Consider the following 24751-nt stretch of genomic DNA (forward strand, 5'->3'; position numbering starts at 1 on the left):
GGATAGGAAATGACTGCGGTGTCAGTGCTCTTTGGGCTGCAGCAGGTGGAGCAGGCACAGTGTTCACAGAGAACTCTGGTGGAGTTGGCCAGCAGGAGGGGGCCTGGAGCTCACTGGGAGAGACCCATGAGAGGAACCACACCGGACGGAGCCACCAGGTGAGCCCCCAAACCCACCTCTTTCTTACCTGTGGTCTTTGGTACAAATACAGTATCAACCCATGACATCAGACAAAGCCTCTTTTAAGAATTTTGATGTAAAAATGAGGTCTTGGGTGGTCGTTTATGGTTCAAGTAGCGGTTTATATATTTATTGTCATTATACACAACCTTGACAATCTCTATTGCCATTCAAAAATAAACCGAAGTATTGTCAATGTGCACGTGATCTGCCACTAAGGATCCCATTTACAGACATAATAAACATTTTGCATACTTAAATCACTGCTTCGAAGTCTAGCACTCCCACCTTTTCCCTCCCCCATCTATGTTTAGACAAACTTTTCCAACTATGTAACTTCCAGGGACTGCCACCTTCTTAAATTAATTAAATTAAACCATTCCAGCACTTTGTAGTGGTGGCCAGTGGGCATAGCTCTTAACTGCGCATTTGTTTAAAATGATTTATCGCTCACATTGCAGCAATTCCTGCTTTTCATTGCTTCATGTATTTCCTTCCAGTCAGGAAGATGGAACCTGGGGTTTAATAATTGCACCAGGGAAGTCGCACCAGCACATTCCTGGTTTAGCATTCCCAGTGCTCACATTCAGTTGTTCTCACTGTTATTTACATGTGTAATAAGTGGCTGAAGTTTTCAAATTTCAACTGTGGAGAAATTAAGAATTCAGCTAAGAGTCAGCCACCCTACACTTTCTGTAGTTCGTATCATACTCCAAATGTTATCTTGGGAGTTGAAATGGAAATTTCTGGAGCATTAACTGCCTTTTTTGTTAAGCAACACGGTTTTTTACTACCTCTTTTGACACAGAGCTGCTCTCTTGCTGGTGCCTGAAGGGCTGACAAACTTAGCATAACAAAAAATGTGTAAAAGGCAATGTAATAGCCATCCAGTTAAGGACAACTCAGCTCGTGGTAAGGGAAGCGCCCTTAGATTCATACTCATCCACAACTGGATCAGCTTCCAGGCTTCCACTTAGAAGGGCTCACAGATGTCGGCGTTTTGAAGTATTACAGGGTGGCAACACAAATAAAAGCCCTGTTTTAAGGAAGGATGTTCATGAGGACACTGATTTATGACAATGGAATTCAGCTTCCCTTTCCTGCAGCAGCTGGTGAGGTGCTGAGCACCAGTGAACACAGCAGAGCTGGAAAGTGGCTTCACCTTTTTGAAAGCCAGTGCTGGTCAACGGAAAGGCATGGGCAACCAGATCCCAAGGTTTGTTAAGGCTGTAAAGATCCCCACACTAAGGCCAAAAATACTTAGGAAGTAAGCATTTTTGCCAGCTCCCTGCATGGTTCCTGTTAATTCTTACAGGGAAAAAAACCCCACTGAAATAGTGCGTTTGAGAGCAGAGATGAACAGTGAGGCTACAGCAGAGCTTGGAGTTCAGCGCTCTGCAATGTTTCAAAACCACAATAATTTCAAACGCTGAAGATAGGAAGGAATCCCCTCATCAGACAGCCTGGATGCTTTAGATGAACAGCCTTCACTCCGAAAGAAGAGAACCAGAACCTCCAGGGCTCCCTCGCCTGCCCACGCTGTCACTGGAGTCCTGCACAAGTGGCCATCCCCACCCAGGGACAAGGGCACCTTCCTGCTCCTCCGGTGAAACCCAAAGGTAGGAGAGGCTCAGGGCTTCACCCCAACGGCCCGGAGGAGGCAGCCGGCTCTCAAGCGTGCCCCAAGGCCGGATTTGAGAGACAGGAGGTCACCGTCTGAAGGAAAGAGGGAGAGAATTCCTCATTCACATTCAGCCCCACATTCCAGTGCAGCCCGAAGGGGGCAGGGAGCCGTGCTGGGTCACTTTATCACAAAGCACCCAGGTCAGCTTCAAGAAAGAAGGGTAAAAGTTTAACTTGGAGGGACTGTCAAAAATCCATTTACGTTACAGCTAAATGAAATTCAAAGAAAATCCTGAAGTTTAAAATGCTGTAGATGTGGCAAGAAAGCCATGAATCGGATGTAGAACACCCAGGAGCAGCCGTGCTTGGGAAGGCAAATTAATTCTAAAGCCATTATTGAGCAAACCCATTAATGGTCAGGGCAGGAGAGAATCAGTCCTCGGTCTAGGAGAGAAGTTGTTACTGGGAAAACAAAGCGTTTATGCTGTTTTGTAACTAAACTTTCATGTGAAGCTGCAGACTGTTATTAACAACCTTTCCTTTTCTTTTTTTTTTTTTTCAGAAAACAAAACTCCACTGCCTTTACAAAGAGAGTTTTGCCTCCCATTCTTTATTTTTGTGGGATGGAGAGAACACTTTCAAACATTAGAAATGTATCTTGCCCTCAACAGAAAGTCTCAAATAAGACATCGGCAACAAACACCTCTTTTTAAGATACACAAGATGCAGAGCAGCGATACTGCTGCTGGTTCCCTAACAAAACAGATTCTTCTGCGTTCCAGCACGCTCATCCTGGTGCTGTCAGGGCAGACTCGCCCAGTCTGATGCACAAAACCTCATCTTCACGTTGTGCATAGGTTAGATACATCCTCAAGAACCTTACCTCTGCATCCTGGTAACGCTTCCTCTTTGTAACAGAAAACAGATTCCATATTAACAAGGCAGCTGTTCACAAAGAACAATTTTGCCCTTCCAAATGGGATTCTTAACATGTACGTCAGCAACCAGCTGCCATCAACAGCCTGTGGGTAGCATTCCTCTCCAGCAGGGATCTAGAGACAGAACAGATGCACAGCAAAACACACCTATTCTAGTAAGAAAACCTTACTACAATTGCTTGTCTTAACCAGATCTGCGCTTAAGCTTGCGACATTAAGCAGCTGTAGAATTAGTCCAGCCTTTATGCATAAGAGTTGCCTCAGGCATTTGTAATGGAATATTAAACACCTGATGGCCATGGGCAGAAGATTTGCTGTTCTTACACATGGCCTTTTAGCTACTGGAGAGCTTTCCTGTGTTGGAGCTCTTCTGCCAGGTATTAGGAAGTCTACTGGACAAATGAACGTGTGGGTGGATTTTTGGAAGCCAGATACTTAAGAAAGCGCCTCATTACACTGCTGTGGTAAAGCCGTTACGATATCCATGATGTTAAAGCCTACAGGACCAAAGCAAGCTCAGCCGGGTATTAACTCAAACTTGAAACAACCGACATGGAGGTACGGTTGCCCCCTTGGTGCCAGACAGGCGTGACCACAGTGGCAGAATTCAAGACTGAGGTTGCAGAGTAGCTGCAGCTCTCTTCAAGGTCACTCAGGTTTTGTTCAAGGGCTTTAAATATGTAAACTCGAGGTGCCAGATGGTCCACAAGTGGCTGCGTAGAGGAGGAACAGCAGAGCAAAGTACATGTGTCTCAGTCACTTGCTGTCAGTCACGAAGGTACAGTTCTAGCCCAGGATTATATACAGCTGTAAATGGTGCTCTCTTTTTTTCCTGTTAAAGATACACAAGAGAATAATTCACTTCTATCAACTCTAGTTTGGCTCATGGAACACTCTTTGTAGAATAGAGCATGAAGGGCATGGCTGGAGATAAAATGGCTGCCACAGCCTGAAACAAGAGTGTGGCCCTTCCCTTGTTCACAACAGCACCAAGCTGGTACAGAACTGCTGCGGGAATGTCGATTAACACCTCGGCATCTGAATGAATCTCTGCAACGGGGTTCAAGTCTATACCGTATTAACACTGCAGTGGATCTCAGTCTCCAATGCTGACTTGACTAAGAACCCACTTTTCATAAAGCAGCTCATTCCTGTTCTGGCAACAGAAGAGTCGCTGAAAGTCAGAAGAACAGTGACCTGGCCTGGGATGTGCTGTAGTACCTCCATGGCTGACAGAAGTGTTCAGAACATATGAATGTCCACTGGACCCTGACAACGTCCAAGATGCATCAAAGAAAACAGTGACTCAACTGTGCAACAGATGCATTCACCGGCTCAAGTAAATGACCAAGGATAGATGGTAAGCTATGCAAGTTCATCAAGTAGATTCCATCTTTGGGGTAGTAACATCCAGTTTGTAAGCTCTCTCATTTAAAACCTTGACCACAAGGTTTGTGTGCTGCCTACAGAGGCTTAAATAAGCCCTCAGCATTTCTTTCCAAGTTTGCAACAAGGAACATTTAGACAACCTCAAAATCGGGGCTAACACCCAGCTCGCACAGCACCATTTCTGCTGTTTCTCCTCCCCAGCACATTCAAAACAGAAGAATTGGAAACAGTAACATGTGCAACAAGACATCTTCAAGGGAAAGCTATGCAACAGTCCTTGTATATCTACCCCTTCATACTATAATCGTTATCATCACCTTACCGTAAGCACAGTACGTTATGTACAGCGATGTGCACTGAGACCATTCACTGCAGCTCAGCACATGACAGAGCCATTTTGACACCAGTTTGTAACTAAGGTTGTTAGTAGTATGGGAATCTAAAAAATGTTTAAGCTTGTATTATTCAGTTTATATGAAAAAGATCGTACAATTCTCATGGTACATCAACAAGATGGACTAATATGCTGACTAACCTCTATTTTAATATTTAAATTATAATAATACAATAACTAGAAAAGGTCAGTGCTTCAAGTGACAAGTTTTGCCACTTCAATTCCAATATTTTTCCAAAATAAAGATGCAATTAGATCTACACTTGAGCATCAGTAGTGCAATACAGTATCCTTTCCTGAATAAAGGAGCTGAGGTTTATCCACAATAAAAGCTTTAAATAAGGTAGATTGTTGCCATTTATATATCAATTCTGTACGTTTGATATAAAATATATTGGGAAAGCTTAAACTGACTTATACAATCTACATTTGGCTAAAGCTCCACATAAGCAGCATCAGTGGAAATGAACAGAGGTGTACTTGATATAAAACACTTTCAAAACTACTCAGCAACAATGACAGAAGGTTGGCTAAGAATAACTGAACATCAGAGGTTTGTACCAGACAAAAAGAATGGACCCCGTGGTTACTTGCACTATTTTAATGAAGTAAAAGAAACGCAAGATTTAGTCCACTTCCATTTCTCCAGAAGGTTTGGTCTGCTGAAAATTGTCCTTCGCTGGTTCTGGTTTTGTTTCCGTTCCGCTCTGTCCGTTCACTGGTCCATTGTGTTCCCCATTAGCTTTTGACTGCCCATCGTTGGGAGGTTCGATCTTCGGCTTGGGCTTGTATATGATGGGATTACAGAAGCTATCCAACTCCTGGTTTAACAGAAGAGAGAGAGCAAGTTCATTTGGTGGCACAGGACCTGCATTAAACTAGAACATCTCAAACTTGTTGCAGATTCACACTGACCTGGAATTTAATTTGCAAGGACTAGACTTTACAATTCTATCAGGTGTAGAAACTTAAAACAAAACCTTTCCCGAGCTGAAGAGCTTCCAATCTCTAAAAGCCTAGGTGGCAATCCATTTTCCACCAAGTCTGGTATGGAAAGTCAGGCTATTTTAAAAAGGATTATTCAGAAATAATGCCATACATCAAGAACCAGCATTGAATATCGATAAAACTGCCGCTGCATCCTTTCATAACTTTAAAATCCCTGCAGGTGTAACAGTCTACGTCAAGCCAGAGGCAAAAATCTTGTTGAAGAAAAACATATTAAATGCAACACGTGCAATCATTTCATTTTACCTTAGATTTTGCCAGTATTTCTGCCACTTTGACAACTGGATCCTGAGTTAGACTGAGCTTGTTCTGGGCATTCATCTTGCTGTTCAGCCAATTCATAGCCTCATTAATGTATTTTTCAACTTTTTCCATCTCAGCAGGATCTAGGTGATCGTATTTTTCATCCTAAGGAGTGAGAGATATATATCGATTATTATTAATATACAGTTTTCACCCAATTAAGAATTTTATGGACACATAATAAAATAGGATAACACTGCTCCACCCTATGGAAATAGTTTTAAACAGGCACTGAATATGAAGAATGGCTCTAGAAAAATACAGACTGATCTTAAGTGCTCATTGCTGAAATGGAGGTCAGCAATGAAGCTGCAAAGAAAAAAAAGCACCTGAGATTTTCTGTAGTGTGATCACTGGAGCCCAATAGTGTTGTAAGTCACAGAAGCAATGGTTTGAGATACCCATTTCAAGTGGTACAAGTCACCATAAAAATGTGACTATGTTTAATAGAAAAAAGAAAATAAACCAGGTTTGCTAGCGATCCAGGTTTAGAAGTTCTCAGGAGCAGAAGCACAACAGCCACGGTAAAGCACTTTAACAGATAATCCTATAGGATTTCTTTTTAAACAGAAAGAACTCTACAGCCAAACTCAAACACCTGTAATAGTTCATTCCTTATATAATTTGCTTCTACCTTATTCTTGTAGGCTTCTACTGCTTTCATAAGGAGCTGAATCTTCTTTCCCAGTTCATTTAAAACTTTTGGTCTCTCTTCATGTTCCATGTATCTCTCCTGAATAGGCTGTCCAAATTTCTGCAAACAGAAGCACAAAGATCTTTACAAACTACAAGTTTACTTTAGGCTGGTTTAAGAGTAAAATGCAGCATTGGAAGGAAGGCTGCCTTTAACTCCTCACCTATTCAAGAGCCTAATCTTTGCGTTTTGCTTTAGCACAACAAAAAAACCCAGAAGTTTAAACACAGGAGTGGTGACTGTCTGTCCTTATCAGGCTTCATATTTTGCAGCTATTTTCAAAATAAAAAGCATTTGTAACAATGCTTTGGGAAGAGAAACAAGACAGAATTTACATGGATGGTTTGATTTTAAAGTAGTTCATCTGAAAACTTCTATTCTCATCCACTGTCCAGTTTTTCCGTCTATTTTTTTACTGGTATCCAGGCAAGAAGGCAGTTGCCAGGATCTACATGGCTGTTTCCATCAGTTATCCCTCCCCAAAGAAAATCTGACTTGAGAGAAAACAGTTGGAGCCCAAGAGCAAGAGAAATATTTAAACTTATTACAGAGCAGCTAGACATCAGAATTCCCATTTTCCCATTAGATTATTACAAGCTGAAGTATTTTGTAATGACAAAAAAACCCCTTAATTAAATGATACCACCGAAGCTCCCGATAAAGCATTCATCAGCCTTTATCACTATGTATTAGACCAAAAATTCAGGTTTATGATACAGCTACAAAAGACCACCAAAACCAGAGCATCTATTCTGGAGTATAATTCCTAATACCTGGGAGAGCAGTGGAACTGCTCAAAAGCCTCTTTCAGACTGTAACCAGACTGACAGAAAATTCTCACTGCAATTAATGTTATCATCACGCGTGGCCGTCTGCTTCGTTTTGATTGTTTTCAAATTAGGAGCACAACTGGCATTACAACACACTGCATTTTAGGCTCTAAATTATTATTTTCACTTAATAACTAATTTATTATTATATTTAAATTATAATTTAAATTTAATTTAAATAAAAATTATATCCAGATAGAACCTGAATGTCCATCCTTCAAAGTTAATGGATTTACAAAACTCGTATCTGGGCACGCACGAACACATCCCTCATGAAAGCAGCTTTGCTTACTTAGCCATTCAGATTTATACAAATGCCTCCACTGCCAAACACGCACATGAGTTTTCTAGAAAGTAACTTAAAACCTTACTCTTAATTCTTGAAGCTTATCCATGTACACTTGTTTTGGCTGGTCCTCTCCATCTTCATAAAGCCAGTTTTCTGTGTCCTCCAGCATCAAGGTCAGCTTGTTTGAATCCTATGAAATAAGTTAGGGATACTCTAGGTGAGAAGGGAACGCAACAAATGAGATTCCTTCCCCCAGCACACAAAGAAACCGCTCCTACTCAAAGCAAGACCATTTAATCAGTTTAAAATAGTCAAAATAATACTGAAGGAAAAGAGGAATTAACAGACTTCAAAGCCAGGACTTCAAAGAATTGTAAGAGGTGGGACAGCCCTACTAATCCCTTTTGCAAGTGAAGTTTCCTGGAGTTACAAAGCTTCAGGATTGATCTTATAAGAAAGCACATGCATCTCAACAACAAAACTATAAACAAAGTTTTTTATCTTTAATTATTTAGAAAAAAAAATCTTATCTCTCCCTGTAAAAGATTGTTTTGAAATTGGTAGGGGAAAGACAGCCTCACATCACAGCCTTGAGTTTGTACTGGAAGGGTGTCTGTGCTGCGCCGATGGGTTGCTGACCAGGCAATCCGGAGAGCAGAGCTCAGAACTGCTGCTGGACATTTGTTGTTTCAACAACTGGTTGCCTGTGTGCCTGGCACTTTGATTTAGATGGCTCTTACAGAGCAGTTATTATAGGACAAGTGTGTTTTTTTCAGCTTGTTTCACCACCCTTTACTTGGTTTCTAAGTGGGGAAAGATTCACGTTTGTCAGTTAATGAAATAAGACAATAAACCCAGAGCTCCAGCTGCTCCATTTCTGCCCATTTTGATTTTACTCCTACCCACTCGCACCGCTGAACTCAGGGTGATCTGTCCTGCTTTCCTACCCTCACCCTAGGATTTTTACTTTTCACTCGCATCCCAAATTTTTCCTTGCCACTAAGAAACTTCTCACACAACAAAGAACTCTACATGTTTGCATGTCAAATATGTGGAGTCTGAACTTCACTTCTGTGGACTTAATCCATTTCATAATCCAAAACAAGTCCAAGACACCCCTGCAGCCTCCACATAACCCACACTCAAAAGCTGCAAGTACAAGGGTTTTTTTCCCCCTGACAGCTGAAACACATATGTGAGACTTACTTCTCCAGTGATGAATTTCTCAAAGACTCCGCACAGTTTATCTCTGAAGTCGTACACATATTCTTCAACAGCATTCTTCGCATCATTTCTTTCTTTCTCAAGCTTGTCTTGCATTGTCATCTTCCCCTAGGGTGAGGAGAAACTTATTTAAAACTAAAAGCATTTCACCTGTCAGGCTTAATGATTGCTCTCTTGAACCTGTACCATGGTACTTTGCAGAAGCCTGCGAACTGACAATTACCAATTAAAAATGTCACCTCTGTGTATGTCAGCTTCACTGCAGGCAGAACGGGAATGGGGGAAAAAGGAGTTGCCTCACTCTGCCTTACAAAAACTCACGTTCTATTCTTCAGACTGACCACCTTTCAGAGGAACTTGTGCTGGTGGGATCTTTACAGACACACTACTAACAAAGTTCAGAAAAACCCTCTGAAACGCAGGTTTTCTGTATGCTGTAATACTTCCCTGCTGGTGTAGGACTTCAAAGGGCAAAAATGTGACATAACTAAAGGGCACAGCCTCTGTAAAGCTGAAAAAAAAAAAGCAAATGATACTCCTGACCGGGATCAGATCAGTGAGTAACAGTTAGCATTCCTGCAACTTACTGTGTAGCTGCCTTTACTGGCAATTCTGGGCATCTCCTGCCTAAGAACGGAATTGATGCTTCAGGTGATGACAGGCTAATAGCTTAACTCAGACATCTGGGTAGTTAAGTCTAGTGAAACAGATTTATTTACCCCGAAAACCTAACCAAAACAACAAACCCCCCCCTTACAGTGAAGGACAAACCCCATGGAATTCCAAATTAGATATTAAGTTTATTGTTGAAAATGCTTTCTGGATAATTATTTACAGCATGTTAATTTGAGTGGTCATGCTGCTTACCTCATTTTCTATATAGCAATTGACCAGATCTTGTCCCAGTTGCCTGTAGAGGGTGGCCTGTATAGGTAGGTCAATGCTCTTCACTTTTGCTTTAGCCTTTGGCTGGGCTGGATGATCTTGTTTGTCTGCAGAAGCAGCCTGTAAAAAGATTTATACTATTATCTCTGGACGTGTTTAAGGCCAGGCTAGATGGGGCCTTGGGCAGCCTGATCCAGTGGGACACGTCCCTGTCCACTGTAGGAGGTTTGGATCTGAATGGGCTTTAAGGTCCCTTTTAACCCAAACCATTATCTGATTCGATGATTAGGAAACTTTTGAGAAAAGAAGTATTACTACATCTGTGCTCGAGAGGCACAAATTACACTAGCAAGACAGCCACAAATTAATCACATAAAAATAAGCACCTTAATTATTCCTCTGCTATTCAGAATCGCCACTACCTTAGTTTTGAACCAAACTGGTGGAAATTAATTTCTCTAAACATAATGTCAAGAGCTGTTGAGAAAACCCATTCAAAAGCTAACGGCACCGCATATTCTTCTTCAGAACGTTTCCCAAGTCGCCCTGCATTCCACCTTCGTCACAAAACTACATTAACAGAAACCTACTTCAAAGGATTCATCACCTACTATGTTGAAAATAAAAGTGCTAAGGTAGGATTCCTAACTTAACCCTTTTGATACAGCTGTACTCCTCTAAATACAATGTTTGCAACTAGTAAGACTCGGAGAACACCAGGGAATAAAGCATCTAGGGAAGCAACATTACATTTCCTTATCAATACTGAATACGAACTTTTGCTTCGGTTCCTGAATTTTCAGTTTCCTCATCTGCTTGGTTCTGTTGTTCAGCTTGACTTTTCTGAATACCTTCATCTTGATCAACCTGCATTTTATCCTAGAAAGAGAGTTACAGAACTGAATGCAAGTGTTTGCTGTACGATTTAAGACTGACGTTAATTATACTATAAAGACCTAAGAATCCATCTTAAGAATTTTTGATTCACCACATTTAAACAGGCACTTTGATACAGTGTTTGTATTCATATCTTCCTCAAATTAAATGGAAATTCTGTTTTGCCTGTCCCCTTTGAAATAATTATGATGTTGCCACCTGTCCCCCTGCTAAGGAATTACACGAAGCCCTGCAAATATTCCATTTTATATTAGAAACAAATACATATAAAATGTGTGCAAAGAACATTCTAGAAACACCACCAACACAGGCAACGACGATAGGTTCTCTATGGAACAGTCAGAACTTTGACCTCAGATCATTTTTCACCTAAACTTTCGAGTTTGTAATCCAAACCAGTAGTCATTGTAATTGTTACCTGTGTCTCACAGGACCACAAAAATTAGTTTCTGTAGTAGCCTCTTAAAGCACAAGAACAACTGTGTTCCCTCCCTACCCCTCAAAATTAAAGAGTTTTGCTTAAGATGTATGTGTAGCTCACCTATGCCTTATTCTAAATTTAAGGATCTTAAAAACCCATCAGTAATTACTAGTGCTGAACACTTCATTTAATTTAAATAACACAATTCCCCGTCATCACTGCAAAAAACTTTTAATAACACACCAATGGATAAGTCTGAAGTTTTCAGGATGACTCCAATACTTGGATATCCACAGCATCAATAAATAACGAGCTGTGGCTGAGATCTGAAAGGTCTAAGATTACATCCATTCCAAGGACTCCTGGATTCACAAACTAAATACAATAATTTACTATTAGTTCTGTGAAAAACCACGAAGTTATTTAACGATTTCAGACTCTAGCACAGGTGCGTATGTTGCAGTATGGCTATGTTAATTGATTCATTGAGTTTTTAATGATAAAAGTTGAAAACAAGAAGGTTACTCTTACCAAATTTAAGTTTTGTCACTTCACAGTAGGAAAAAATAAAGCCTCATTTACTGTTCTTACTGTTCACACAGAAAAGGCAACAACTGGTGGGAACTGCTTTGCCTACACAGAAAAGCTAGAAGGGGAAAATAATACAGACACCACAAACCTCCTCCTCAGAGTCGAGGGTACCATCCTCAATAAGGAAAGGTGACTGCTGACAAGCGCCATTGTAAAACAGAAGATGCGTTAGGTGAGTGGCAGTACTACACAGGGAAAGCCTGAGGATGGAAGGGGTTAATCCTGTACTAACACAGCATTTCCCACTTGTATACAAACATCAGACAGGGGAACTGCATCATGGTTGAGATTTCATATATGCTCAGACTCCTGGGAAACAGAATCATATCTAAGGAGTTGCTTCTATCAATTATGTAATGCTAAGGGCGTAACCGCTTGCTCCAATTCCTGTAGCACATTTGACTGACGTGGGAAAAGCTGCTAAGGACAAATGTTAAAAGAGAATGACAAGAAATGCATTCCTCCCTTCTTCTAAATAAAGCCGCCAAGTGTTTGCTTTCTCTCCAGCCTTATTCCTCGAGGAACGCCCTCCTCTGTATGCCTGACAGCCTGTGAGCCTGGACACTGCTGAGCACTGCGGAATCTCAGAAAGACAGGAGGAGTGTGAAGCAGCAGCTTCCTGCTGCTTTATCCTCGTTTTCTCTATGCTGTCATCTCTCCCCTATGAGCTCTGACGTAACCCAAATCCCAAACTACAGAATGGCACAAGGGAAAAAGAAAGGCTGCCACAGCCACCACTGTTGTGCTGTTCCCAGCTGCGAAGCTCTCCCTGGCACCCGGGGCTCAACTCTACAGCATCAGTACAACAGACTCACCTCGCTGCTCTCTGATCTACTTCCTGTACGTGGGGCGCTATCAAGAAGGCCGATCCCCCTTGTACCAGAACATCATTTGGTTCATTTCTCACTGCCAGCGACAAAGCTGTTGCGCATATATTTCCAGTAATTGTCCCCTATGGCCTTACAAGCCAGTTTGTTAAGAACTACCAACACTGAGGTACATGAAAAGTGTCCTTAGTGAGAGGAAGTTTGTGAAGAACAAGTTTTACATGTGCAAAGAAATACTACAGATATTTTTCTCCATGAAAACTTAGTGCTTGAGGAAAACAAACCCTTCACAATTCATTTGTCAACGGCTCTCATGACATACACTGCCATTGACAGCAATACCAGGTAATGCTAAACCCAGTAACGCGAGAGCAAAGAACAATGAAAACATTAACATGTCCTTTAGGGTCTGGCATTATGTTCTGTTTTTGCTTTGTTAGTGCCCCATGACACTATAATAAACATGGAGAAAGGTGTTACATAACTGAAGAAGTAATTCAAGGGTGGATAAGCCCTCATCATCAAAACCTATACGCTATGATTTAATCTGTAATTATTGACTCTTGCCAGAATTACAAGGTGCGTAGGTATTTACAAGTTTACATACCAGCTCATCATCTCTGCCTTGGTTCTTACTTGAGGATTCGGTGTCCATGGGTGTGTCATTGTTATCTCCCTCGACGTTCTGCTTCTCTATTATAGAAGCGTTCGCCACGCTGAAAAGGCCATGAATGTTGACGCGCACTTTAACCTTCACTTTGGAATTTTCGCCATCGTGTTGGGGACCAACATTTTGAATAGTGAAACGCCCTTGAAAATAAAACAAAGAAGGTTTTAACTGTTGTTCCAGAAATAGTGAAAGAGGCAAAAAAGAAAGAAAACACACTCCTTGAAGGCTGTTAATTTAATTAGCAACTACTATGTAAATTACATAAACCATTTGCAAACTTCCCGCTTAGTTGTCAATTCAACAATACAAACAGCAGCAAGATAAACTAAAACCTGGTTCCTCAATTAGTAACAGTTCACAGACAATTAATAGATGTTTTTGCTTTATGTGTATCTCATAAGCCATGATAACATGTGTTCTAGTTCTCTCTTGCCTTCTCTAACCATCACACTAGAAAAATAACTGATTTATCTTGAACGGTTTCTTTCATCTACCTAACTCAAACTTCGCACTGGAAAATAAAGACATTAACAGAGATACAAGAGTCTATTTGCATTTGGCAACATAGATGCACTTTTGGAGAATGAGTAATGCTTATCAAGGCTTCTGGAAGCAGCAAGGTCCATGCTTTTATTTTGCCACTTGCTGGAAATCTGAATGTAAACGATGCAGACCATGCACACCTGAAGGAGAATGTTCTTTCCAAAAGACAATAGACTTCTTGCACAGACAGCACACAGGGTGCACTAAGTTTGTATTTGTTTCATAAAACAGTAAAAATTATGACCTAGGCTCTGAAGAGTGTACTAATACCTGCAAGTAAGGCAAATGGCATGAATAAGTTTCCTAGTAGTTTGGAGTCTAACTACAGATGCTTAAGCTCAAGAAACGCCTGTCTCATATGATCTAAGATTAACAGAGACATGACAGGTACCTGTCTGGACAGATAACTGTCTACTGCTCATGGGCCCTTTGCTCCAACTTCTTTGAAAAATCCAGGCTGGTGGGCACATTAAGATCCTTAAACATTTTACAGAGGTTGAAAGGGCCAGATGATAAAGCACTGAACTCCTTGTGCCTACATTTCTTAAAGCATTCAAGAACAAGTGAAGCAGTGAAGAACAATAAAGCAAGTGAAGGCAGATGGAACAAAGAAAGTAATTTTTTTTTGGCAACTGTCAAAAGAAGATGTCAATACTGTTTGATCACTGCATCTAAATCAAGACAACTAAGCCTTTCTAAAGCATCTAGGCTTTTCTATAACCAAGGAAATATAGAAGTAACATTTTTTAAGAAAAAGGAGAACCACATTATCAACAGGACATAGGTAAAGGGCTTCTATTCATGTCCTTACCTATTCTGGAATCAGGATAAGGCACTTCATGCGGATGGGTATAGTAAGCTTCCAGGTCAAAAGGCTCTTTCTTGTGAAAAGTAATTACTTTTGAGAACGGAGCAGCATGGTTCTTACTGAAGACTTCACACTCCCTAAAGCAGGAAAATATTAGAATAGTAGAGTCATTAGGTTGGAAAAGACCTTTGAGATCATTCAGTCCAACTGTTCCTGTCCACTACTAAATCATGTCCCCGGGCACCTCATCTGCCTGCGTTTAAACACCTCCAGGGATGGAAACTCAACCACCTCCCTGGGCAGTCTCTGCCACTGCTTGATAACCCTTTCAGTAAAGAAATTTTTCCTAATGTCCAATCTAAACTTCTCCTGATGCAGCTCAATGTCATTCCCTCTTGTCCTAATTACCTATCACTTGGGAGAAGAGATCAACACCCACTTCCCTACAACCTCCTTCTAGGTAGTTGTAAAGAACAGTAAGGTCTCTCCTCGGCTTCCTCCAGGCTAAACAACCCCAGTGCCCTCAGCCGCTCCTCGTAAGACACGTTCTCCAGTTCCTTAACCAGTTTTGTTGCTCTCCTTTAGACACGCTCCAAGACTTCGACGTCCTTCTTATAGTGAGGGGCTCATAACTGAACACAGTATTCAAGGCGTGGCCTCACCAGCGCTGAGCACAGTGGGAGAAACACTTCCCTGGTCCTACTGGCCACACCCGTTTCTGATACAAGGATATTAAGGAAAAGCTTAAACCACTGAGCATAACGGGATGGATAATCAAATCCAAGGTATGTTAATGATCAGCAAGCGTGCTAACAAAGCAGCTAAATAATTCACTTTAAGTCAGCTTATGACAAAAGTTGCAGGCTGAAGGCATGTAGATCTCAAAGCTGGACTATGCATTCTACATCACACTTTGCAAAACTTAAGTGATCTCACACCAACATTTTTTAATTAAATCTATTTCCAATTATAAAGCAGACAATCAAGGAGTATAGTGCAAAACAAGATAATTAAAACTGTTTGAGTGGGTGACAGGTTCAAAGTCTGAGGCCTGTTCTTCCCCGTAGCTCTACGTTTGTCTTTACAGATACAAACGCGCACTTGTTAGAAGGCATCGCACAACTTACCCAGTTCCTTCTTCATAAGAAGATTTCCATCGTAACGTTATAGAATAAGGAACAACATCTGTGATGGAAAATTCACGCACTTTAAAAGCTGGGGAAAGAATTGCACACTAGAAAAAAACAAAGACCAAAATTCTGTTACATCCACGCAGTCAAAAAAATAGCAACTGCAATAATTAATACCCGAGTGCAAAAATGCTGCCATTCATCTAGGTCACAGGAATCACAGAATGGTTTGGCTTGGAAGGGACCTTAAAGATCATGCAGTTCCACCCCCTGCCATGGGCAGGGACACCTCCCACCTGTGAAACTAAAGATGCCCAGAAAAGGTTCCAAATGACTACACAGAAACAGAACAGTGCAATCTGGGTCATCAAATTTAACAGGTCTCTAACATTAAACACCATCCTAACTTGACAGCAGCAAATTAATAAATAAAATTCAATCGTTTCTGACATGGTCACTGCTGAAAGAACAAGTAAGCCTCTACGTCTTGTTTCAGCTACAGTACTTTTTGCTTACGGTTAGTTGTATTTCATTAGCACACGTTGTTAAAGAAGCAATATTGAAGTTTAATTTCATTAACTATACCTGCAAGGCACAGCCTCTTGCAACAGCTTCGTCAGCATTTAGCGTGGTGCTTATCTCTTTACAGAAAAAGTTAGAGATCTGTTCCTTCACTGCTGGAATTCTGGTAGCCCCACCTACTATTTCTATACTGTAGATATCTTCACGCTGAAGTTCTAGAAAAGAGAGTGCATGGCCTTAAGTTATCATCAAGATACCAAAAAGCTGTCTTTTGACAAAAACAACCACAAAGACCAACAAACTCTATTTTTCATGGTGAGTCCTATTCAATCTTGTTGTCTCTCCTGCAGGCTACAAAGATTCCTAGCTACATAATCCTGGAAAATGCAGAAGCCAAGCATCAATGACGACAGCTGCTCTTTAAAATGCATCGTTCATGTCCCCCTTCCAATGTGCACAAACTCAAGTGCATGTAATTGGGTTTTCTTTGGCAGCCCTGCACTACCGGGCCTCACCCCTCCCAAACAAGAAGAAAATTAAACACAAATACACCACATGTTTAGTTTAATTTTGGTCACCAAAAAGAAAAGTAAAACACTTGAATGAAAATATATCAGAAATATTAAACAGTGCTTCCAGGGTAACTTTTTATTTCTGATGCAGATGTGTGCATAAAGCAATCTCAAACAACTGTCAGTCCTTGAACAGCTCTGCTCAGCAGCTACGCAGGCTCTTATTTCCTGTATTAGCTATCTAGCCAAGTCATGAGATAAGCAGAATCCTTCCCTTTCTTTCAGCTGAGGATGCTAGAATCGGGAGTAAAACCTTTTCCTCTGAAAGTTTAATTCTCTCCTTTGTACTATATTAGGTAAAAAAAATAATGTTATTTGCACATGCTTCAGATAATTTCTTTCAAGAATACACTGTCAAATTCTCAGGTCAGTGAGGACATGGATGTATCACATATGGAACAGGCTGGCCAGGCAGTGACAGTAAAGAAGAATGGGTTTTCCCATCATAGTTCTGGTTTGTTTGTTTTATGTTTTTGAATAAGATAATCTTTCAGAGTGCCAACCTTTTCCATTACTCAGGGTGGATGAGGGTCAATAAACCAAGGTTGCAGAGTGATAGGTGCACTAAATGAGGCAGGAATGGGATCATGCATACATGGCAAGCATATGAATGGAACTTACATTTAACTTTTCAGTACTTAGCTTTGCAATTCTAATAAATACAAAAATATATTAAAAAATGATCATTAAAGAGATCTAGGATAACTGGATTACTAGTTACTTTCTTGAACCAAAAGCAGTACCTAAATGAACTCCTACTTACTAGCCTGATCCATGGCTGCTCTCAAAGGAGGTTCCACTCTGGACAGAAGGGCAGCACACAACTGCTCAAACTGAGCTCTGTGGGAAGAGGGAAAAGCGTTTCACATTACAAGAGAGCTTAAAAACCACAATTCACTGCACTCTAGTGAATATAACGCAAAGTACCTGTTCATCTTACTGGAGACATCAAGGTCATTCATGAAGCACTCAATATTGAGTGGAAGGTCAGAGGCATTTGCACTCATAAGCTTTTTCAGTTTTTCACATTCCTGATACAATCGTAGCAGCGCTCGGGGATTCTCTTTTACATTCAGTTTGTATTTTGTCCTAAATTCCTCAGAGAAGTAGTCAACTAAAGCCTCATCAAAATTCCTGCCACCTAAGAAGGGGTCAAAGGTAGTAGCCAAGACCTACAGAGAGGTGAAAGAACAAAGATTAAAAGCTATTAGACAATACTGGTTTAGATATAGAGACAGCTTTCAAACAGACACTAGTTTTATTAACACTTTTAAAAAGAAGTTTTCTTACAATCTTCTATACAGTTGCCAGATACAACTTAAAAAGATCACTTCTCAGTTTAGTTTCTGCCGCCCAAATAAAATTATTATAGCATCTGCCATGCTATTTTCTAGCACGCTGCAGCCCCTACTCAGTTTACTGGCTCACTAAAGAAAAGGCAAACTAGGACAGCTATTTTGTCATGCTATGACTAGTTCTGTGTCATTTACTAAGCGAAACTTGCCATCACCTTTTGTATGACTTCAGATAACTACAGTTTGCTAACAAAGACAAGTTCAAAGAAAGACATTCAGCCACCAGTTCAGAGAAAAGTCTCCAAGCCAGGAAGTGAAGTTTTACTTCACGTATTATTGAATTTACATTTTGAATCATCACAGATGGCAGAAAACACATCATCACAGCAATTCAGAGAGGTCAACAATTTCCCACAGTTAAGTTAGCTGCACAACTACAATGCTTATGAAACCACCAGAACATGCGTATATTTCAGTGATGTAGAACCACAGAATGGTTTGGGTTGGAAGGGACCTTCAAGACCATCCAGTTCCAATCCCCCTACCATGGGCAGGGACACCTCCCACCAGATCAGGCTGCTAAAGGTCCCATCCAACCTGGCCTTGAACACCTCCAGGGATGGCACAGCCACAGCCTCCCTGGGCAACCTGGGCCAGTGCCTCACCACCCTCACTGTCAAGAGTTTCTTCATAATGTCTAATCTAAATCTTCCTACTTCCAATTTAAAGCCATTCCCTCTCATCCTGTCACTCCATGCCCTTGTAAAAAGTCCTTGCGCAGCTTTCCTGTAGCCCCTTCAGGTTCTGGAAGGCTGCTAACATGTCTCCCTGCAGCCTTCTCCAGGCTGAACAACCCCAACTCTCTCAGCCCATCTCCATAGCAGAGGTGCTCCAGCCCTTGGATCACCTTCATGGGCTCCTCTGGACCTGTTCCAAAGTTCCATATCCTTCTTATGTTGGGGATACACACACATTGTAACATAGCACAAAAACTGTGCACTATACTTAATGTGTAAGAACTTTTCAGAACACTCTTTGGGATACTTCATTCTGCATTTTATAAAACCTGATTTGCTGAAATAGCCAAAAAAACCAGATAGGTTTTGCATTCAGGGTTTCAAAAATTTACTATAGATATTTATTCATTTTTTTAAAAAAAAATACCTTTCCACAGAACAGCATTTTGAGCATCACTCAATCAACCACTTCAGGCATATCGGATTTTACAAAATATTACCTTCAGTTTTCCCTTGTTAAAAGCACAGATCGAAACCTGATACGCAGAATGCCCCATATCTACAAAGACCACGTTTCTTGGCTTCTCTTCCAAGGCTGGCAGATCTTGCTTGTATATTCCATAGGCCAGTGCAACTGAAAACCACAAAAAGTACAGGAAAGCTGTATACAACTGTAAAGCACATGCTAAAAGCACTACTGGAAGAACGACACTACTTCTGTTTACTCCTTCTGAACACCTCTATTACTTCAAATAGAACATAAGGGTTGAAAGAGTCACAACTTTTAGACCATTATAGAATCATAGAATTGTTAGGGTTGGAAGGGGCCTTAAAGATGATCTAGTTCCAACCCCCCTGCCACAGGCAGGGAAAATTATGAGTCACCATGTTCTTTATTTGCATTTCTCACTGTTTGATTTATAGTTTTACTAGTAAATTACCTCTTGTTCATTCATATAATTGATATTTAAGTATCCTACATAACCTAACATTTCTTTTCAACAAGAACAGCCTGCTGTGCCTCTTCAAAGCACAAACTTAAGTCAGTAGCATGTGCACTATTATTAAGGATTTATCAGATTGGTTATTTTGCCTCTGTTTAAGAATTACTGCTCATATATAAAGCAGCTCTTCACAAAAAATGTGAAGAGGCTGAAAACATTTTTCACTGTAAAGGTAGGAAATAGATGTCAAGTGAGGGTTTAACACTAAAGCATCGCCTTGTATTTAAGTTCCTCTGGCAGCCAAATTAACATTGCAATTTGTGGAACTGCACAGGTTAAGTTCCAGGCCTACACCTCTCCACTGAAATGGCTCACATTCAGTATTTGTCAGCTCAGCTTTGCAAAATTCAAGCATGCTTAGGAGACGTTTTAGAAGACTAGTTTAGGCAAATCTAAGATTTCAATACCAGCATTCATTTGGAACATTGGTTGAGACTTTCTAAAACCAAACAGAATTTACATCAAAGAAAAAATATCGGTTTAAATGGCTGCAGCTTCAGTTCCCTTGCAGTTAACATACGTCACCAAACCAGAGGGCAGTAAACTAATTGCTCTATAGAAACAGCAGCTGTGCCAATGCTACAAACTGACAGGTTTGTCACAAGTTTAAACCGTCGTTATACCACAAGACTCCTGCTTGACTTGATTTGAATATTTTGAGAAGTCAGTTCCGGTTGTTCCTAAATATGATTAGCAAGTCTGCTTTCAGAACAAGCTCCATAAAAATGCAGTTTGTGGGGAAGCAGCTTAACTTTTAGACAGTTAAAAATCAAAAGTCTTTGGATTACATGTTTTAAAATTTCCCTTCAATGTATTTCAATTCAAATAAATATTACTTCATGATAAAAAAAATATTTCCCTAATATTTCTGCATTTATTTTCACTCCAGCACACCCATTTGCAGTAAGCTGCAAAGAAAATTAGAAGACTCCGCTACACACCTATGGTAAGTACTGCATTTGCTGTAATCTTCCAGACAGATGCAGGTTACATCTAATAATATTATTATTTCATATAACAACTGAGAATTTAGGTCAGCTGCACACCCCAGACGGATCACTAAGAGATTCTGAAGCTAGTTCAGGCCTTCCCAACTCAGCCGCTGTAGCAACACAGATACTAAGCACAGATACCACCTTTATTTCAGAAGCAGATTAGCTATTTTCAAGTGGTGCTGCATTCAAGTTAGCAAACCCAAACTCTCATTATGTCTCAACATTACTGAACGCCACCCCACTGGCACTGCTGCTGTGCTTCCAGTTTCCAAGCTGGATCGGGCAGTACTATCCTGGATAGCTTTTTCCCCAAGCTCCTTCTTGTGTAACAGGAGTTATGTCATCATCCTCCAGATTCAATAGAATGAATGGGTAAAAATAAAAGTGCTGCTGCCCTTTACCTGCTGTAGTTTCATTCATCAGCTTCAGACAATTTAATCCTGCAATCTGTGCAGCTGCCATTACAGACCTTCTCTCAGCATCAGTGAAGAAACTGGGTACCTGTTTCCAAAAAATAATTACACAGGATATTAGGAATTATGGACTTTTAATTTTATTTAATTTTAATTTAATCAGATTTACCCATTAAGCAACTCTAGAAATTTCAACACCACAAGAAACTGCTCTCAGCTAACCTCAGATTAATAAGGCAGTCTCAATAAAACTTGCCCAGGGAAGCTGTGGATTCCCCATCCCTGGCAGTGTTCAAGGCCAAGCTGAATGGAGCCTTGAGCAGCCTGGTCTGGTAGGACATCACCCTGCAGGGGGCTTGGAACTGGATGGGCTTTGAGGTGCCTTCCAAGCCAAACCATTCTATAATTCTATGAAAACAGCTCAGTAATTCATTTTAGTGCATATTAACATAAACATTTAAAAATATGACAAAAATGAAGTGACATCCAGAGTTGTTTTAAACAAAGTAGACCTAACCACCAAGAAAAGCCTGAAAAGGTTTTCTCAGATTCTTCTGATGAGTCTTTGATCTTAAAATCATTACCGGTTTCTGAGAATATTTGTGCAACATAAAGGCAACACAATAAATATTCATACATAGCCTCAAAATAAGTTACTGCAGAAGCATTACAGTGGTGCAGGAACTAAACTTAGGGCTGAACTAAACTCTGTGTTACGAATTAATCTTCATCCATTTCTTAGTTATCACTTCCACCACAGTGCAAGCCTACACTGCACTACAATATTCAGTTCCACCAAAAATAGCCGAAGGACAATCAGAGCCCATTTAAGAACTGGCTGTGATCAGCTGGCACACCTTCAAATTCAGTCACGCTTAAAACCTAGAACTGCATTTGGTGTGTTTTGTCAGCTACCATCATGGTCTATTACCAAGGATCTTTGTTTGTGTGGGAGGTATTCTCTGTGTCTTCGTATACCATAAGGAAGCAAGGAAAAAGATCAAAGGAGGTTACAAACAGCTAAAGTACACAGCTTTCTGGTTCCCACGTCTGTCTGAGAGAGAAGGGATGCCCAGACTCCATGCCCAGACTTCCCACCTGAGCAAGAAAAGAAGTGAAGCACTAAACAAAGACAAAGGGAAAAGCAGACATTTCTGACTTCGTATTAGGAAGGAAACCTTCTGTCTTCAAGCTCTGCCCCTACCCTTCCACTGTGGGTGAGGACGCTAGCTAAAAAAACGCAACATATGCAAACCAGCTGAATAAAAAGACCTTCTCAAACAAAGGCAGGTAGTTTGGGCTTCTCCAATTGCCTGTATGACCCTCAGATCCACAAAGTTCAAGCAACTCTCAACTACACTACAACCCAGTGTTCAACCACATAAAAATGAAGAAGTTTAACAGGAATTTAGAATGGTTTGGGTTGGAAGGGACTTCAAAGAACATCCAGTTCCAGGCTCCCTGCCATGGGCAGGGACATCTCCCATTGGATCCGGTTGCTCAAAGCCCCATCCAGCCTGGCCTTGAACACCTCCAGGGATGAGGCAGCCACGACTTTCCTGGGCAACCTGTGCCAGTGCCTAACCACCCTCAGCAGGAAGAATTTGGGAAGGTTTTCGGAAGTGGAGAAGATACACTTACACATAGGAGGGTTCCCATTAACAGGAACTACAGTAAACAGGATTACTACAGATGGCACTTGGAGTTACCCAGTCTGGATCAGCTTAAGTAGTGCATTCTTTCTGAAAACACAATCCTGCTTTACCAAATTTGCCATCTTCTCACATGATTACAAAGTATTCTTGTTTAGAAAAATCTATAATAAAGGCTCATTTTTGGGGGGAATGTGATTTCTATCTATCACTTGTCTCTCTTACCATTGCACCACGGCATATGTGGTACTGGCCTAAATGAAGCTATCTAGAAAAAGCATTGCATTAAATACATCACTACTTACTGAAATCACACAGTCCGCCACTGGTTTCTTCAAAGCACTTTCTGAAGTCTCTTTAAGTTTGGCCAATAACATCCCCGTGATCTGTTCCACTGCAAACAGTCTCTCCTCATCTAGGTACCTCACCTGAAACAGAATTGCAATTATGGAATAAATCATCTTGACTTTTGTATAAGATTTGTGACTTGGACATTTCTTCTGATTTTGAGCAATGAAACTCAAGTTTAACACCAGACCCTGGACATAAATAACTCTCCTTATCAATTGATGCTACGGCTTTGTACAAATCATTAACAGTTCAGTTTAGCCAAAAATTGTTTTGTGGGAAACTCGAACTTCTGTGTTATCTCAAGTGGCTGCTCACAAAACTGCAGTACTTTTCTTGATTGTTTGGGGCTTTTAATTTAAAAAAAACTAAACAGAAAATGCACAACGAACATAGAACCACATCTATCCTAATGTGATCTAAACCCAAGAATTTTGGAGCAAACCCAAGGAACATGTGCTTCCTGCAAGGGTCACGTGAGGCAGGGAAGGGGCAAACAAGGTGATTTTAATAGTCCTGCCCTGCTCGGGAAACGCATCCGTGTCTTCAGGCTTCAGATGAGGTCTGTGTCCTCACCTCCTGACAGATTGCTGTCTCTCTAGGAGTCCCAAACGCTCCTGTGCAGGGAAACCCAGAAAGACGAGCAGGAGCTATATCGCCACAGTCAATTAGTACAATCCAAGCAGGTATACAGAACAAGAGAAACTCACTCTCTGTGGTATAAAACCCTGCCAGAAAGCAACCTAAAGTGCACTGAGCTAGGATGACTTTAGATTGTTTGAGTGAGATTTGCCTCAGAAGTGCGCTCCTGATCCAAATTAAAATGCTAAGAGACAGACATGTTCAGAGACTGAAGCCAGAAAGCCTGAATTTTGAGAACAGCAGTTTCCAGACATTTAGCTTAAAAATAACTTCTCTGAATCACATCTTCAAAGCACTCTTTTTTTTTTTCTGAAACATGGGTCTCTGCATGCCTTTAAGACCTGAGCTCAGATGAAACTAATCATCACAACTGTAATTATATGTATTTGAAGGTAAATCTGTAAGGTAAAGCAATACCAATGTGGCTACAGAAAGCTAATGATGACGAGAAATCTCAGATGTCTCTGAGAAAACACAATACTTGAGCAGATATTACTGCAGGGAATAAAATATTCTTCATCACTTGGTTGCAACAGGTTTATTACATGGTCAGTTTTATTCAAGGTGAATGAAACAAACAACCTTTTTTGAGGTGAAAGCCATTACCATTTTACAGCATGCCTACATAAGAAACAACGCAATACCTTCTTTACACCACTTCATTGCTAGAAGACAAGAGTATGCAATGTGCAGCAAGTATTCTAGGTCTTCTTGCACACATCAAATGAACGAATTACAAGGAGAAACATACAAAAATTATGCTAAGGCAGGCTTTGCAAAAAAACCCCAGGTGTTACTGTACTGGTTATCACCCAAGATTTCTTTTCAAAATGAGCAAGAACATATTTAGAGTTTTCTTAAAGAAAATAAAAGTTAACTCAAATAGGAAGTCAAGTGACAAAGTTCCAAAGTGGTCACGTCTATCAC

General features: G+C 40.7%; 1 protein-coding gene across 3 annotated transcripts in view; it reads right to left on the reverse strand.

Moving 5' to 3' along the window:
• Positions 1–301: 301 nt before the first annotated feature.
• The window catches only part of HSPA4L (heat shock protein family A (Hsp70) member 4 like), a 31963-nt gene continuing 7513 nt past the window's right edge, over positions 302–24751 (reverse strand). Inside the window, exons 4-20 of one of the 3 annotated variants that reach the window (XM_009566192.2) lie at positions 23140–23262; positions 21171–21270; positions 19271–19404; positions 17666–17910; positions 17502–17578; positions 16230–16381; positions 15642–15748; positions 14518–14651; positions 13101–13303; positions 11755–11802; positions 10535–10636; positions 9740–9877; positions 8855–8980; positions 7731–7838; positions 6470–6589; positions 5779–5940; positions 302–5345 (exon numbers count right to left, since the gene is read on the reverse strand). In XM_009566192.2, coding sequence (XP_009564487.1) covers positions 5151–5345; positions 5779–5940; positions 6470–6589; positions 7731–7838; positions 8855–8980; positions 9740–9877; positions 10535–10636; positions 11755–11802; positions 13101–13303; positions 14518–14651; positions 15642–15748; positions 16230–16381; positions 17502–17578; positions 17666–17910; positions 19271–19404; positions 21171–21270; positions 23140–23262 — 2274 coding nt within the window. In that variant the 3' untranslated portion in view covers positions 302–5150. The remainder of the gene's footprint in view (positions 5346–5778; positions 5941–6469; positions 6590–7730; positions 7839–8854; positions 8981–9739; positions 9878–10534; positions 10637–11754; positions 11803–13100; positions 13304–14517; positions 14652–15641; positions 15749–16229; positions 16382–17501; positions 17579–17665; positions 17911–19270; positions 19405–21170; positions 21271–23139; positions 23263–24751) is intronic. The other 2 variants (XM_009566193.2, XM_009566195.2) reach the window with 2 other exon arrangements.

Source organism: Cuculus canorus, chromosome 4, assembly GCF_017976375.1.
Source record: "Cuculus canorus isolate bCucCan1 chromosome 4, bCucCan1.pri, whole genome shotgun sequence".
Classification (NCBI taxonomy): Eukaryota; Metazoa; Chordata; class Aves; order Cuculiformes; family Cuculidae; genus Cuculus; species Cuculus canorus.